The 12,502-nt window shown below is 65.1% G+C and overlaps 1 protein-coding gene across 1 annotated transcript; it reads left to right on the forward strand.

Annotated features, from left to right (window-relative positions):
• The first annotated feature begins 290 nt into the window (after positions 1–290).
• INPP5E (inositol polyphosphate-5-phosphatase E) lies at positions 291–11,297 on the forward strand. Its single transcript, XM_082655818.1, has 11 exons — positions 291–421; positions 1,168–2,244; positions 6,030–6,153; positions 7,504–7,601; positions 8,253–8,377; positions 8,484–8,603; positions 8,782–8,889; positions 9,227–9,388; positions 9,492–9,607; positions 9,748–9,884; positions 10,321–11,297. The coding sequence occupies exons 2-11, from the start codon at positions 1,484–1,486 to the stop codon at positions 10,451–10,453; spliced, it is 1,884 nt and encodes a 627-aa protein (XP_082511944.1). The 5' UTR covers positions 291–421; positions 1,168–1,483; the 3' UTR covers positions 10,454–11,297.
• Positions 11,298–12,502: the final 1,205 nt, after the last annotated feature.

Genomic DNA, 12,502 nt, shown 5'->3' on the forward strand with positions numbered 1-12,502 from the left:
GGCCTGATGGGAAGACCCATCCTGGTGGCAGTGACAATGAGGGCCCAGGGCAACGCTATGCCTCCTAGTATCCCCTCTGCAGGGAAGGTCCCCCCGCCCCACTAGGCGGAGAGGAGAGCAGGGGCTTCCGGGCGCGGGGAAGACGGGCAGCGGACCGGGGAGCGGGGCGGACGCGGGGAAGGGAGCCGCGGTGTTCCTGGCGCCCACCAGAGGGCGCCCTCCCGCCTCGCTTGGCGCCGCTGGGTCCTCCGGCCGCCAGTGGCCGCTGCGGGCGCCGGGGCCGGGGCCGCCCTGCCCGCCGGTTGCCGGGGAGCGGCCGCCGAAGCCCGCGGAGCTGGGGAGCAGGCGGCGCCCCGAGGTGGGGGCGCGGGGCTCTGTGACCCCGGGCGGGGCTGCAGGAGAGAGGAGACCTCCGGGCGGGGTGAGGGATGCGGGGCGGCAGTCCTGGAGGAGGTGCGGGGGCTCGGGGCCCGGGGGTCCTCGGCACGGAGTGACCCCTGGGCAGGGGCGCGGAGGCCTTGGGCGGGGCTCGAGGACTGGGCGGGGCGACCCTGGGTTGGGGTCGGGGCGCGGGGATTCCTGGCGCGGCATCGGTTGCGGGATTCCCGGCGTGGGGCGGGGCGCGGGGGTCCCGGGCGCGGGTCTCGTTCCCCTTCCCCACCCCCAGCCCCGCGGCTCCGCGGCGGTCGTTGCCCTGGGGCCGGCCGGCCCGACTCGCAGTCCTGAGTCAGGGGCCTTTGCTGCCCGGGCCGCAGACCCGCTGAGGGTCGCCCGCTCTCGGGGCGGCGTCTGCGGCCCGAGCGATGGTGGAGGGCTCTCAGGTGAGCGAGGCCGGGCCGCCGGGCTCCCGGGGGGAAGGGGCGCGGGCCGGGACCCCTGCCAAGGCCGTGCCTACGCCTTGGGGGCGGGAATTCTCAGTGGGTCGCGCCCCTGGCTCCCCACGTGAGGAGCAACCCTGTCAGGAGGGTGGCTTCTCTCCTTCCTAAGATGCTGGGCCTTCACCCGCCTCCTAGGAGGAGGCGGCGGCCCGGGTGCCGACGTGCCTGTTCTTGGTGGGCTGCTGCTGACCTGTCCGCTCTGTCACCCTGCACCACAGCTGTCCTCCAGGATCATTAAATGGCATTGGGGCCCCGGTCGTGGAAGGCTAATCGCGTGGTTTTCCCTTAGGTGCTTGCCGAGGACTCCAGACCGTCAGGGCTCCCAGCCATGCAGCAGCTGGCTCTGCTCCAGCTGGACCACCCCGGCCCCAGGGGGAGCTGCTGCCCTTTCTCTCCTCCGCAGCTCGCCCAGCGACGGCTGACCACGCATCCCTGACGCTGGACGTCGCCAGCAGCCCCAGGAGGAGCTGTCTCCCGGCTCGGCCAGGCTGCCCCCGGGTGTGAGGGCTGGCCGCTGGACTGTGCCGTCCAAGTTGGCGAGCCTGGGGCACTCGGAGACCGCCCAGCAGCCCACCGCCCAGGGGCATCTGCAGCCTGAGGTCAGAATGCTCAAGGGACGGCTTCCAAACACTGACGAAGACCTCGCCGCCCGCCCGGGGTCCCCGGCCGCTGATGACCGTCGGGGACCCGAGAAGAGCCCAGTGCGCCCCCTCGACACCCCGGCGCAAGTCGGCAACGAGGACCCACAGGCCAGGGGGAGACCCTTCAGTCCGAAGCCGCCGCCGCCGAGGCCCAGGCTGGAGCGAGCGTTGTCCCTGGATGAGAAGGGCTGGAGGAAGAGGCGTTTTCGAACCAGCCGCGAGGACCTGGCCACGAGGAATGGGCCCAGCCCCTCCGGGGGCTCCCTGCAGGACGAGGCCCCCGGGACCGCCACCCGCGGTGGCTCCCCGCCCTGCCTGAGCACCTCCCTGCAGGAAATCCCCACAACTCGCAGGGCCCTGGGCAGCGGAGGCCCCTCCTCGCTGGGTAACTGTCTTTCCGGAATGATCAGCACTTCCCTGGACCTCCTACACCGGGACGGGGCCTCGGCCGGGAGCACCCCGCGGCTGGCCAGCCTGCTTCCCCCGCGCCCACTGCCCGCCATGGACTGGAACGTCGCCTCCGACGCCCTGCGGACAGCAAACAAGGTGGACTTGGATCACGCGGACCGCCAGCTGCGGTGGCAGGCCAGACCGTTCTGGGCCCACAGCGGCCTGCGCCCCGGCCGGCCCCCGAGCCCCCTGGCCCGGGACGACTGCTCCCTACACTCGGCCAGGTCCGCCGTCAGCCTCCTGGCGCCCGTCCGCACCAAGGACGTCCGCAGCAGGTAGGGCCTCGGGGGTGGGCGGCATCGTGGCCTGCGTCCGTGGCTTTCGTGGGCCTTCAGAAGCCCCGTGGGAACCACGGAAGCCTCCCCTGAAAGCGTGTGAGGTGCTGCAGCGGGTCTCCCTCCACTGACCCCCATCTCCCAGGCCCCCCCAGCTTTTCCTTTGCGTCTCAGCCCCACAGGCTGTATGAAGCAGATGGTGGGGTACGCAGATCTCTCTGCGCACTGGGCGGCCCTGTTTTCCTTCCCATTTCTTGCTCCATCGGGGACAACCTTCGTCCACGTGTGCAGGTCGGCCCAGGACTCCAGGGTGGGTCGGGGAACGCGCGTCCACGTAGCCGCTTTGGTCAGGACCAGCGTTTAGCCAGCCGTGCCCTGTGCACGCGCTGGCACCTTCCCAGGACGGAGAGCTGGACACGGCTGGGCTGCCCCGAGGGGAGGGTCCCCAGGGCCCACCTCTGGCGGGGAGGGGCGCAGGCAGAGCCCGACTCGTGCACTCTGCTCTCAGGAGCGCCCCGAGATTTCTCAACGTTCGGGGCTCCGTCTGCCAAGGGCTGCCCAGCAATCCCCACCCCGGCTCCGACCCCATGGGCAAGGAGAGGGGTCTCGCATCTCGGAGGACGCCGGGCGTCCGGGCCTCAGGGGGCTTGAATAACTAGTCCGTCTTGACTTCTTTATAGTCTGAAGGGGAGGTGGGCGCCACCCTTCCGCTCGACTCCCATCTCGCACCTCTGCCCACCTCTCCCGAGGCAGCGCCATGAGGGCTCACCAGGACCGGGGTCCCAGGCGCTTCTGAGCCCAGCCCAGCCACGCCCACCAGCTCGCTCCTGACCATCGCCTCTGGGAGCCCGGTGCCCACGCTGTGACTCGGGAGGCCATCCCGCGCAATCCCCGACCCCCGGCCCTGTCCGTGCTGGGCCTGGCCGCTGACCGCTGGCTCTCACGGCCCCTGCCGCACCGGCCGGGGCTGGGCAGGTTGTTTGAAGCGCACATCGGGCCTCGGCCCTGACTTGGGGGCCCCACGCCATCCACTCCCTGCCGGGGCGCTCGAGGCCCCAGGGGGCAGGGGGAGCTCTGTCACCACCGCCCCCCGCCGCACCCTCCCATCCAGACCAGGCCTGCGCCAACCCCTCTGGACGTGGGTGCGGGCAGGGGAAGAGTGAGGCAGTCCCTGTGCTGGTGTCCTGGGGTGGCCGCAACAAAGCGCCGCAGACTAGAGCCTTAAAACAGGAGTTACTCCGTCCCAGTTCTGAGGCCAGGATTCACAGATCAGGCGTGGCAGGGCCGCGCTCCCTCCCAAGCCTCCAGGGAGGGTCCCTCCTGCCTCTTGCAGCTGCTGGGGGCCCAGGCGTCCCCGGCTTGTGGCCGCGCCGCCCCCGTCTCTGCTCTGTCCTCACGCGGCTTCTGCTCTGTGTCTGTCTCTCCTCTTCTATAAGGACAGCGGTCCCTGGATTTAGGGCCACCCTCATCCAGGAGGACCTCGTCTCAAGATCCTTAACTAATTACATCTGTCTGCAAAGATCCTTTTCTAAATAAGGTCACATTCGCAGATTCTGGGGTCAGGGGGCAGATGGAAGGCAATCCTCACCCGCCCCCGCCCTCGGTGAGCCCAGCAGTGAAAGCCAGGCAGGTGGTTCCTCTGGCCGCCAGCCTCCCTCCTGCCCCCTCCATCAGCGCCGGGCACTGTTTTAGGGCAAAACGGGTTCCTTTGTTAAAGTAATTCAGCATGTTTCTCGTAAAGGGCGAGATCTCTTCGTGCGTTTAAAGTATGATGTCACAGGGAATTCCCGGGTTGTCCAGTGGCTAGGACTCGGCACTCTCGCTCCCATGGCCCCGAGAACTAAGATCCCGCAGGCCGAGCAGCCTAAAAACGAGTATGAGTTCTCCGCTCAAATTGTATGCAATTTATGTAGGCTCGCCTGTTACACAGAAGTGAGAAGCACGTCTCACAATCAGATCCCCAGCTTTGCTCTCACACAAGCAGCCGACAGTGGGTTGACGGGCTCCCCACCTCCAGACCCTCCGTGTGTCCTAGGACACGGGTCGGCGGGCTGGGTAGGGACTGTTTCAACTGTGGGAGCCGTGAGGTCTCTGTGGCAGTGCTCAGCTCTGCCGTGGTGGGTGGGAGAGCAGCCCAGGCCTGGCACCGGCAGCGCGGCTGTGGGGCAGGAGCGCCTCCTTCAGGGAGGCCGAGGGTGAATCTCAGGGCACTTTCCCACGCCACGGACTACTGGTTTTTCCCAACCATTTGAAAGCATAGGGGACCTCCCTGGTGGTCCAGTGGGTAAGACGCCATGCTCCCAATGCAGGGGGCCCGGGTTTGATCCCTGGTCGGGGAACTACGTCCCGCGTGCCGCCACTAAGAAGTTCGAATGCCACACCTAAAAGATTCTGCGTGCCGCAGCGAAGATCCCGCGTGCTGCAACTAAGACCCGGTACAGCCAAAATAAATAAATAAATGAATACGTATTTACAAATAAAATAAAAGCGTAGGAGCGATTCTTAGCTTGCGGGCTACACGCAGACAGTCTGGATCTGGCCCGGGTCGGGGCTGAGGACTGAGGAAAGGGACGCAGACTGTGCCCTTGCACGGGTTGCTTTCTGGTTACGCTGTGGACGGGGCTGGTTTGGAGAAGACAGCCCCACGGGCAGCAGTCAGCCGGTTAGGATCCTCAGCACGGTGGGGTGACCTCAAGGAGGTTCCTCCCTCCTGACGTACTTGAATTCATGTCCTCCAAAGCTTGGCCAGGTTTTAAGAGTTTCTCATGCGAGTTTGTAAGGACTGGATCCTGATTTCATCTCCTTCAAAGGGATTGGTGCCTGTTTGCAAGCTAAGGTGTAGGGATTTCTTAGCAAGTTGGAATGAACACAGCAAGTGAGACATTTGAACTTGGATTGAGCGCATGGGTTTCCCTCCCTCCTTGCGAACCTGACCAGACACGGTCCTATCACAGGTCCTCCAGGAACGGTTTTCACGTGGTTGAAAAAAAAAAAAACCCAAGGCCGTACTAACGTTCTTTTCATGACATGTGGAAATTACATGAAACTCAGGCTTTGGTGTCCTTAAGTGCAGTCTCATTGGCACATGGGCATCGGCCGAGGCTGCTTTCAGGGGTTAAGCGGTGACAGACCGATGGCCTCGAAGCCTAAGTCCTGCACGGCGCTCACGGAAGGAGCGGATGTCAGACGCGGCCCCCTGCACGAGGGCAGGACCAGAGCTGGGGCTTAGCTGTGCTGTATTAGGGCCTCTGCAACGCTGTTCGAGACTTTGCACCATTTGCCTGCTCTATTCTATGAGCATCTCACAGTGGATTGAACTTTCGGGTCCTGTGAGGACAGGTGTGTCACGGGCAGCCTTTACGAGCTCCCAGTGCTGGGCGGCGAGGCAAAGGCTGGAGCCCCGGACAAGGGCGCACGTCCCCCCCAAGTCTGCTTACCGTGCAGAAGCCCACCTCGACCTCTGCGGCCCTTCCGGGGCTTTGCCCTTAGCGGTTCCACAAAAAAGCCCCAAATGTCACCTTTACGTCCCTTCCTCTCAGGAGGCGACGGAGGGAAGCCGAAAGCCTGCGGTGTTTGTAGCGCTGTGAACACTGCGGGTTTCCCTAGAGAGCAGGGCACCTCGGCACTGTGCTCTGTGCCGACCACGGGGTCCTGAGGGAATCCCAGCTCTGGTAGGGGAGCTCCCGACCCCTGGGAGGTGTGTCCTGCTCCCGGCCCCTCCCTGGGCCCATGTGCTGCGACCCCCCCAGCCCCCGGCCCCGGTTCAGTCTGTCCTGTGTCCGCAGGAGCTACCTGGAGGGGAGTCTCCTGGCAAGCGGGGCCCTGATGGGGGCAGACGAGCTGGCCCGCTACTTCCCAGACCGGAACGTGGCCCTCTTCGTGGCCACGTGGAACATGCAGGGACAGAAGGTAAGTGGGCTGCCCACCCCCACCCAGGATGGCGCTGGGTTCCCACCAGGTTCTTCCTGGGGCTCCCCCAGCCTCCCCGTCCCCCGGAGGGGACTCCTGTCCGTCACACCCTCTCGCCCACCTCTCCACCGCCTGGTGGGGCATTAATGCTTCTTTTTGCAGACACACCGTAAGTATTTTTTTTAGAGCAGTTCTAGGCTCCCAGCACATTTGGGAGGAAGGGGCAGAGATTCCCCGAGAGCCCCCTCTCCCCGACGCGCGGCCTCCCCGTGGCGATGCCCAGCACAGGGCCAGGCCGTTAGGGTTGCCCCGGGCCACTCCTGGGTGCACCCTGGGGGTCCCAGCACGCATATGGGGACGTGAGTCCGCCGCTGTGCACCTTGGACTGGCGTCCGCACCACAACCCGAGTCTGTTTCCCGCTGTGTGTCCCATGCGGTCAGGGGCTCCTCCATCCCGCCTGCAAGCCGGGGCGCTTGGAGCTCAGGACATCTGTGCCAATGGGACGAGCATCTGACCACCGGGGCGACTGAAGCCAGGCAGGCTGGGGGTCCGCACGCTGATTTCTGGGGAAGCCCGCTGGACGCCGTCCCGCCAGCTTTCTCTCCAGCCACCCCGTGTCTCCTGGGGGTCCCTTCCCACAGTTAGGGGGCTCCATCCCTGCGCGTGGGGGGCTCCGATTCTGAGGCCAGCCGTGGGCTTCCAGACTGCGGGTGACCTAACACTGCTGCCACCACCGGGGTCTTGGGCCATTTCCTGAGTGCCTGCCGTCGTCCACGTGTGCCGTCATGCTTGCTGTCCAGAGAATCGAAGCGGCCGCGTCCTGGGCTGACATCAGGGTGACGGGCGCGGGGAGAGAACAGGGCAGGGCTGGGGTGGACGGGCCCCCACGAAACAGCAACCTGAGCCGAAGTGAAGTCAGGTGCCCGGGCTGGTGCCTCTGCCACCCTCGGGGAGCCACCAGCGTATCCACGGTGTGGCCCACAGCAGGGCCCAGAGGGCCAAGGCCGGCAGCAGGTCGGGGGGTGAAGACCACCAACCGGGCGCCTGCTTCCCTCCCCGGGGCTGCAGTGAGGGCAGACGTGCAGAGGAGGGGGCGTCTCCCTCCCCCCGACCCCGTGCACATCAGGGGTGCACTTGGGGGATGGCCAGGCCCGTGGGTGCCCAGCGAGGGAAGAGCACAGCCAAGGGGGTGGTGCAGGCTTGGTGAGGCCAGGCTCGGGGGAGGAGCGGCGGCCTGCCTGGGCCAGGGGCTCCCCATGGTGGCCTCGGGAGCGGCCTCGGGTCCCCAGGCAGCAGGAGCCCCTCGCACTGGGCCCCTTCGGCCCCTGCCAGGCGCCGCTTTTCTGCAGGAGCTGCCCCCGAACCTGGACGAGCTCCTGCTGCCGGCCGAGGCTGACTTTGCTCAGGACCTGTACGTCGTCGGGGTCCAGGAGGGCTGCTCGGACAGGTAGGGCCGCCCCGCCCCATGTCTCCGCTGCGCCGGTGCACCCGGGTCCCTGTGAACAGCGGCGCCAGGCGGGCCTTTGGGGCTGAAGCTGCTGTGGCCCGAGACCCCCGTGTGCGGCAAGACGTGGGCCGTGGCCGAGCCTGGGCTGAACCGGGATCGTTTTCTTCTCCAACGGGGACTCGTAGAATTTAGAAGGAATGAGGTTCATCTTCTTGTAAATAAGGAGCTGTTCCAGGAGATAGCGGGGGCAGGGGCCCAGCGCAGTGTGGCCCCGCGGGCTCCAGCCCAGCAAGAGATAGCGGGGGCAGGGGCACAGCGCAGTGCGGCCCCGCGGGCTCCAGCCCAGCCCGTGCAAGGCGTCGTTCGCCTCTCCTGGGTCTGCCTGCGGCCCCGGCTGTGTTGCCAGTTTACCTGCTGGGGGGTGGGGGCAGAGCCCCGGCAGCACACGGGCAGCAGCGCGAGGCCTGGCCGGAGCGGAGGGGCCCCGACTGCACCAGGCCCTGCAGGGAAGGTGGCCTCCCTCCTGCCCCCCCGGCTCTTATCAGGGGTCGGGGACCCAGCCTGTCACTGGGGATGCAGGAGGAAGCGGGCCTCCCAGGGAGGCCCCGGGCTCCCCGTCGTGCTGCGCGACCACGGTGCCCCTCCCCACAGGCGGGAGTGGGAGACGAGGTTGCAGGAGACGCTGGGCCCCCACTACGTCATGCTGTACTCGGCGGCCCACGGGGCGCTCTACATGTCCGTGCTCATCCGCAGGGACCTCATCTGGTTCTGCTCCGGTAGGCAGCCCCGGGGGCCGGACGTGCGCGTGGGGGGCGGGCGGTGCGGCGGCGTGGGGCCTTCGGGGCTGCGTCCGGCCCGGTCAGCCCTGCTCCCTCCGTGCAGAGGTGGAGAGCTCCACGGTGACCACGCGCATCGTGTCGCAGATCAAAACCAAGGGGGCCCTGGGCGTCAGCTTCACCTTTTTCGGCACCTCCCTCCTCTTCATCACGTCCCACTTCACCTGTAAGTCCCTCGCCCCTGGACCCCCAGACCCCTGGTGGCGAGGGTCACGGTGCAGACGCTGTGTGATTAGCGCTTGCTGGGGTTGCGGGGGTCTGCCCCCGACGGACCCCCCCCCAGGCGCCCAGCCCTGGGCTCAGAAACCTGCCTCTGGAGAGGGCCCCCCACGCTGTCCTTGCAGCTGGAGACGGGAAGGTGGGCGAGCGGCTGCTGGACTACAGCAAGACTGTCCAGGGCCTGGCGCTGCCCAAGAATGTGCCGGACACCAGCCCCTACCGCTCCGACGCCGGTGAGCTGCTTTACCTTCCCCCGAGGACAAGGCGGCTTCTGCCGTGTTCTCTGGAGGGTTAGTGGGCTGTTCAGATGGGCTGTTCAGAGCTTTTGAGAGTCGAGGTCAGAAAAGTCTGGAAAGTCGCTTGCTGACCGAAGCGAGGCCTGGCGCCTGCTCCCTGAGTCGTGACCCGTGACCGCGTGAACCCAGAAAGCTGTGGACGCGCCCCCCAGCCCTGAGCCCCAGCAGCGTCGTGGGCTGCCACCCGCTTTCCAGGGAGCCCCGGCCTTGCGGTGGGAGTGAGGAGCGCGGGGAGCGCTGGGCTCACACGCTTTTCCACCCGCCCACGCCCCAGCGGACGTCACCTCCCGCTTCGACGGGGTCTTCTGGTTCGGAGACTTCAACTTCCGCCTGAGTGGCGGGCGGGCGGCCGTGGAAGCCATCCTGAAGCAGGACCCGGGTGCCAGCGTGCAGGAGCTGCTGCAGCACGACCAGCTCACGCGGGAGATGAAGAGAGGTGAGGCGGGGAGAGCAGCCGCCCGGCCAGGAGGGACGCCGGGGGGCGGGGCCACCCTGGGCTCCGAGCCGTGGCTCTGAGGTGAGGGCTCTGCCCGTCCCAGGGTCCATCTTCAAGGGCTTCCAGGAGCCAGACATCCACTTCCTGCCGTCGTACAAGTTCGACGTCGGGAAGGACTCGTATGATACCACCTCCAAGCAGAGGACCCCTTCGTACACGGTGAGCCGCCCGCAGGGCTGGGGGAGCGTTGGGCTGGGCCTCCTGGGGGTCTTCGCCACGGGGGATCTTTGAAGGGCAGCCGACGCGAGGCAAGCCGGCCCAGCCCGGCAGCCCGACGGCCCCTGGAACCCTTCCCACAGGACCGCGTCATGTACAGGAGCCGCCACAGGGACGACATCTGCCCCGTCAAGTACTCCTCCTGCCCCGGGATCAGGACGTCCGACCACCGGCCTGTGTACGGCCTGTTCCGGGTCAGAGTGAGGCCGGGGAGAGACAAGTCAGTACCCGCCTCACTCCCGGGTCCGGGGGCGGGGTGGTGCAGGGGGGGCCGCCTGGGAGCACGGCCTGGTCTCCTGTGTCCCGATGCCTCTAGGGGAGCAGGGTTCCAGCCGCCCTGCGTGGAGATGTCTGGCGTAGGTTGTCCGAAGCAGGTGTCAGGCGAGCGACACGCCAGAGGGACGGGTCCTCGGCCGGACCCCCGGAATAGCCAGTGGCAGCGGGGGTTGTCCTAGAGCTGCTGCGAGGCAGGCCTGGCACAGGCGGGAGGGAGCGTCCCGCTGGCTCGTGGCGCTGTGCTGCGGCTGTGCCGCCAGTCGGGGCAGCCGCGGGGACCCGGGCCTCGCCATCTCCACCCTCCACGTGCCGCCCGCAGCAGACGCCCGAGTACGGAGGCCAGGAGGACGGTGCCCTCCTGATGGCTCTTTCCTCCCCAGCATCCCACTAGCCGCCGGCAAGTTTGACCGCGAACTGTACCTGTTAGGAATTAAGAGACGGATTTCCAGGGAGATCCAGAGACAGCAGGCGCTGAAGAGCCAGCACTCCAGCGCCGTCTGTACCGTCTCTTGAGGAAGTTTGCCGAAGGAGGACTGGTCACCTGCAAGCCGGGGGGGCATCTGACCCAGGAACCCGGGGAGACGGAGGAGGCTGCCGTCCGGGACGCTGATGAGCTGCTGCTGGGGGCTGCCCGCTCCTCCGCGAGAGCCCGACGGGAGGCCCCAGGTCCGGCGTCCGCCGCTGGGACAGAACCGCACGCCCCCATGGCGCTTCCCTCTCTCAGGGCGGCTTCCCCGCACCGCGGCCACTGTCGGTGGCAAACCCCGGGCTGGCCGTGAGTAGCTCGCGTGCCCTGAAGCCAGCGGCAGAGCCCGCGTGCAGGCCAGGCACCCTGACCTCCTTTATGTCTGCACGTCTGGATCTGCAGCCTCCCAGCAGCCCCTCAAACCCAAACCAAGAGCTGCCCTTCCTTGTCTGAGCGCCAGGCACGCCGCCGGGGGTCCGGTGACCCTGGGCCTCTGTTCCCACGGCACGCGCTAGGACCGAGCTGAGGCTGGGATGAGGACGGCCGGCCGGCGGTTCAGGTCCACGAGACCACCTCCTTCTCCTCTCCCGGTCCATTTGGGTCCCTTTGCTTAGGTAACGTTAGCTATGAGCGAGCGGCATTAACGTTAAGTGGTGCGTTTCCTGGGTCTGAGAAGCCGCTGGAAGGTTGGAATGTCACACCTTACCAGCCTAGGCCGGCCCCCACCAGCCTGGATGTCTTGTTTTCTTAAAGGGTTTAGAGTCCGATATTGCTTTGTGTCTTAATCCATCTCGTAAAAAAAAAAACTTACTTAGGCTTTGAATGTGGGAAATTCTAGGGGCATTCAATCTAGTCTTTATTTATTTTTCCATATTTATATTTTTAAATAAATGCATCTATTGAATCTTAAGCTCTTCCTGGCCAAAGACTGAGTCCTAGAAAGCAGCAGTCTGTTGCAGTGCTCTTGTAAGAGGCTGTCACGTTCCAAAGCAAGAAGCTCGGTCTCTCCTGGCCCCTGTGCTGTGCTCCTGTGCCCCCGCCCACTGCCCCCAGGTAAGTGTCCTCTGAGAAAGGGCTTTTAGGGAATAGTGAGCACTTCAGACTTGAGTGAATCGTGATCAGTGATGTAAAGCCAACTCCCACGAATACCGACATCAAACTTTTATTCGCCTCCGCTTCCAAGATATGGAGTGTAAATTCTAAAGCAATACACACGCAATCTTTTGATACCAACGGGAGAAATTCCATTAATGAGAAGGCATAGCTAATCCCATCTGATTTCAAGAAACTCTTCAGGTTGTATGTATAAAATTTTGCTCAAAGAATATGCCATTGAGCTTTGAATCAATTAACAGAAAATCTCTTTTGTTACAAAGGTTTTTGTGGTAACGGGGCTCGAAATGAGTAGGGTTTATGGATTCTTTCCAGGCATTTTCTCTGACCCAAATCATGGAGAAGAGAGAGTTAACGCGACACTGGCGTGTATTAGTTTGGCTTGACATTGGGCTTCGTGTCCTTGGGGGGGGGGGGTCACTGCGTCCACCTCATGGGTCCGAAGTGAAGCAGTTTACTTACCGTGAGCCGTTACAGACTTCAGACGAATGGGCTTTCACTTGGGCGTTTAGGTTGAAATTCAAATGAACACAAATGAAATCGACCAGGGTCTGGAAAATAAGCCTCATAAGGAATTGCGCAATCCGACCGAGCGTGAGGGTGGCTTTTAAAATCTGCCTCTCGTTCTCTCCAACGCGCTGAGTCCTGCCACAGGCCACAGGCCAGCCAGTCCCCAAGGGCCAGACTCGGCGTGGGCGCCAACGAAGGCGCAGGCGGGGCTCTGGGAACAGCAGGGACAGCGCACAGGGTGGGCGGGGTTGAAAGGGTGGAGGGAAGGCCCCCAAGTGAACGGGGCGAGGGGGGGTAAAGGGGGAGGAGAGAGGGAGGGGTGGGTGTCCAGGAGACAGAAAGCCCGGGTGAGCGCCAGCTCCCGCAAGAGGAACCTGGGCCCGGCTGGGAGCAGCTCCTGGGACGCCTCGCGCTCCCGCGCTCCCTCCCAGCCAGCCCGGTCACCACAGGACGTTCCTAACAACTGGAATTCA

This window comes from Grampus griseus (assembly GCF_964374135.1).
Source record: "Grampus griseus genome assembly, chromosome: 6".
NCBI classification, from domain to species: domain Eukaryota; kingdom Metazoa; phylum Chordata; class Mammalia; order Artiodactyla; family Delphinidae; genus Grampus; species Grampus griseus.

What these genes read in the sequence shown, in the direction of transcription:
- INPP5E (XM_082655818.1), top strand. Translation starts at nt 1,484, where the DNA reads ATGCTCAAGGGACGGCTTCCAAACACTGACGAAGACCTCGCCGCCCGC. An exon ending in GGAACATGCAGGGACAGAAG is followed by an intron (nt 6,154 to 7,503) that starts GTAAGTGGGCTG and finishes GCTTTTCTGCAG; the next exon opens with GAGCTGCCCCCGAACCTGGA. An exon ending in CACGCGGGAGATGAAGAGAG is followed by an intron (nt 9,389 to 9,491) that starts GTGAGGCGGGGA and finishes TGCCCGTCCCAG; the next exon opens with GGTCCATCTTCAAGGGCTTC.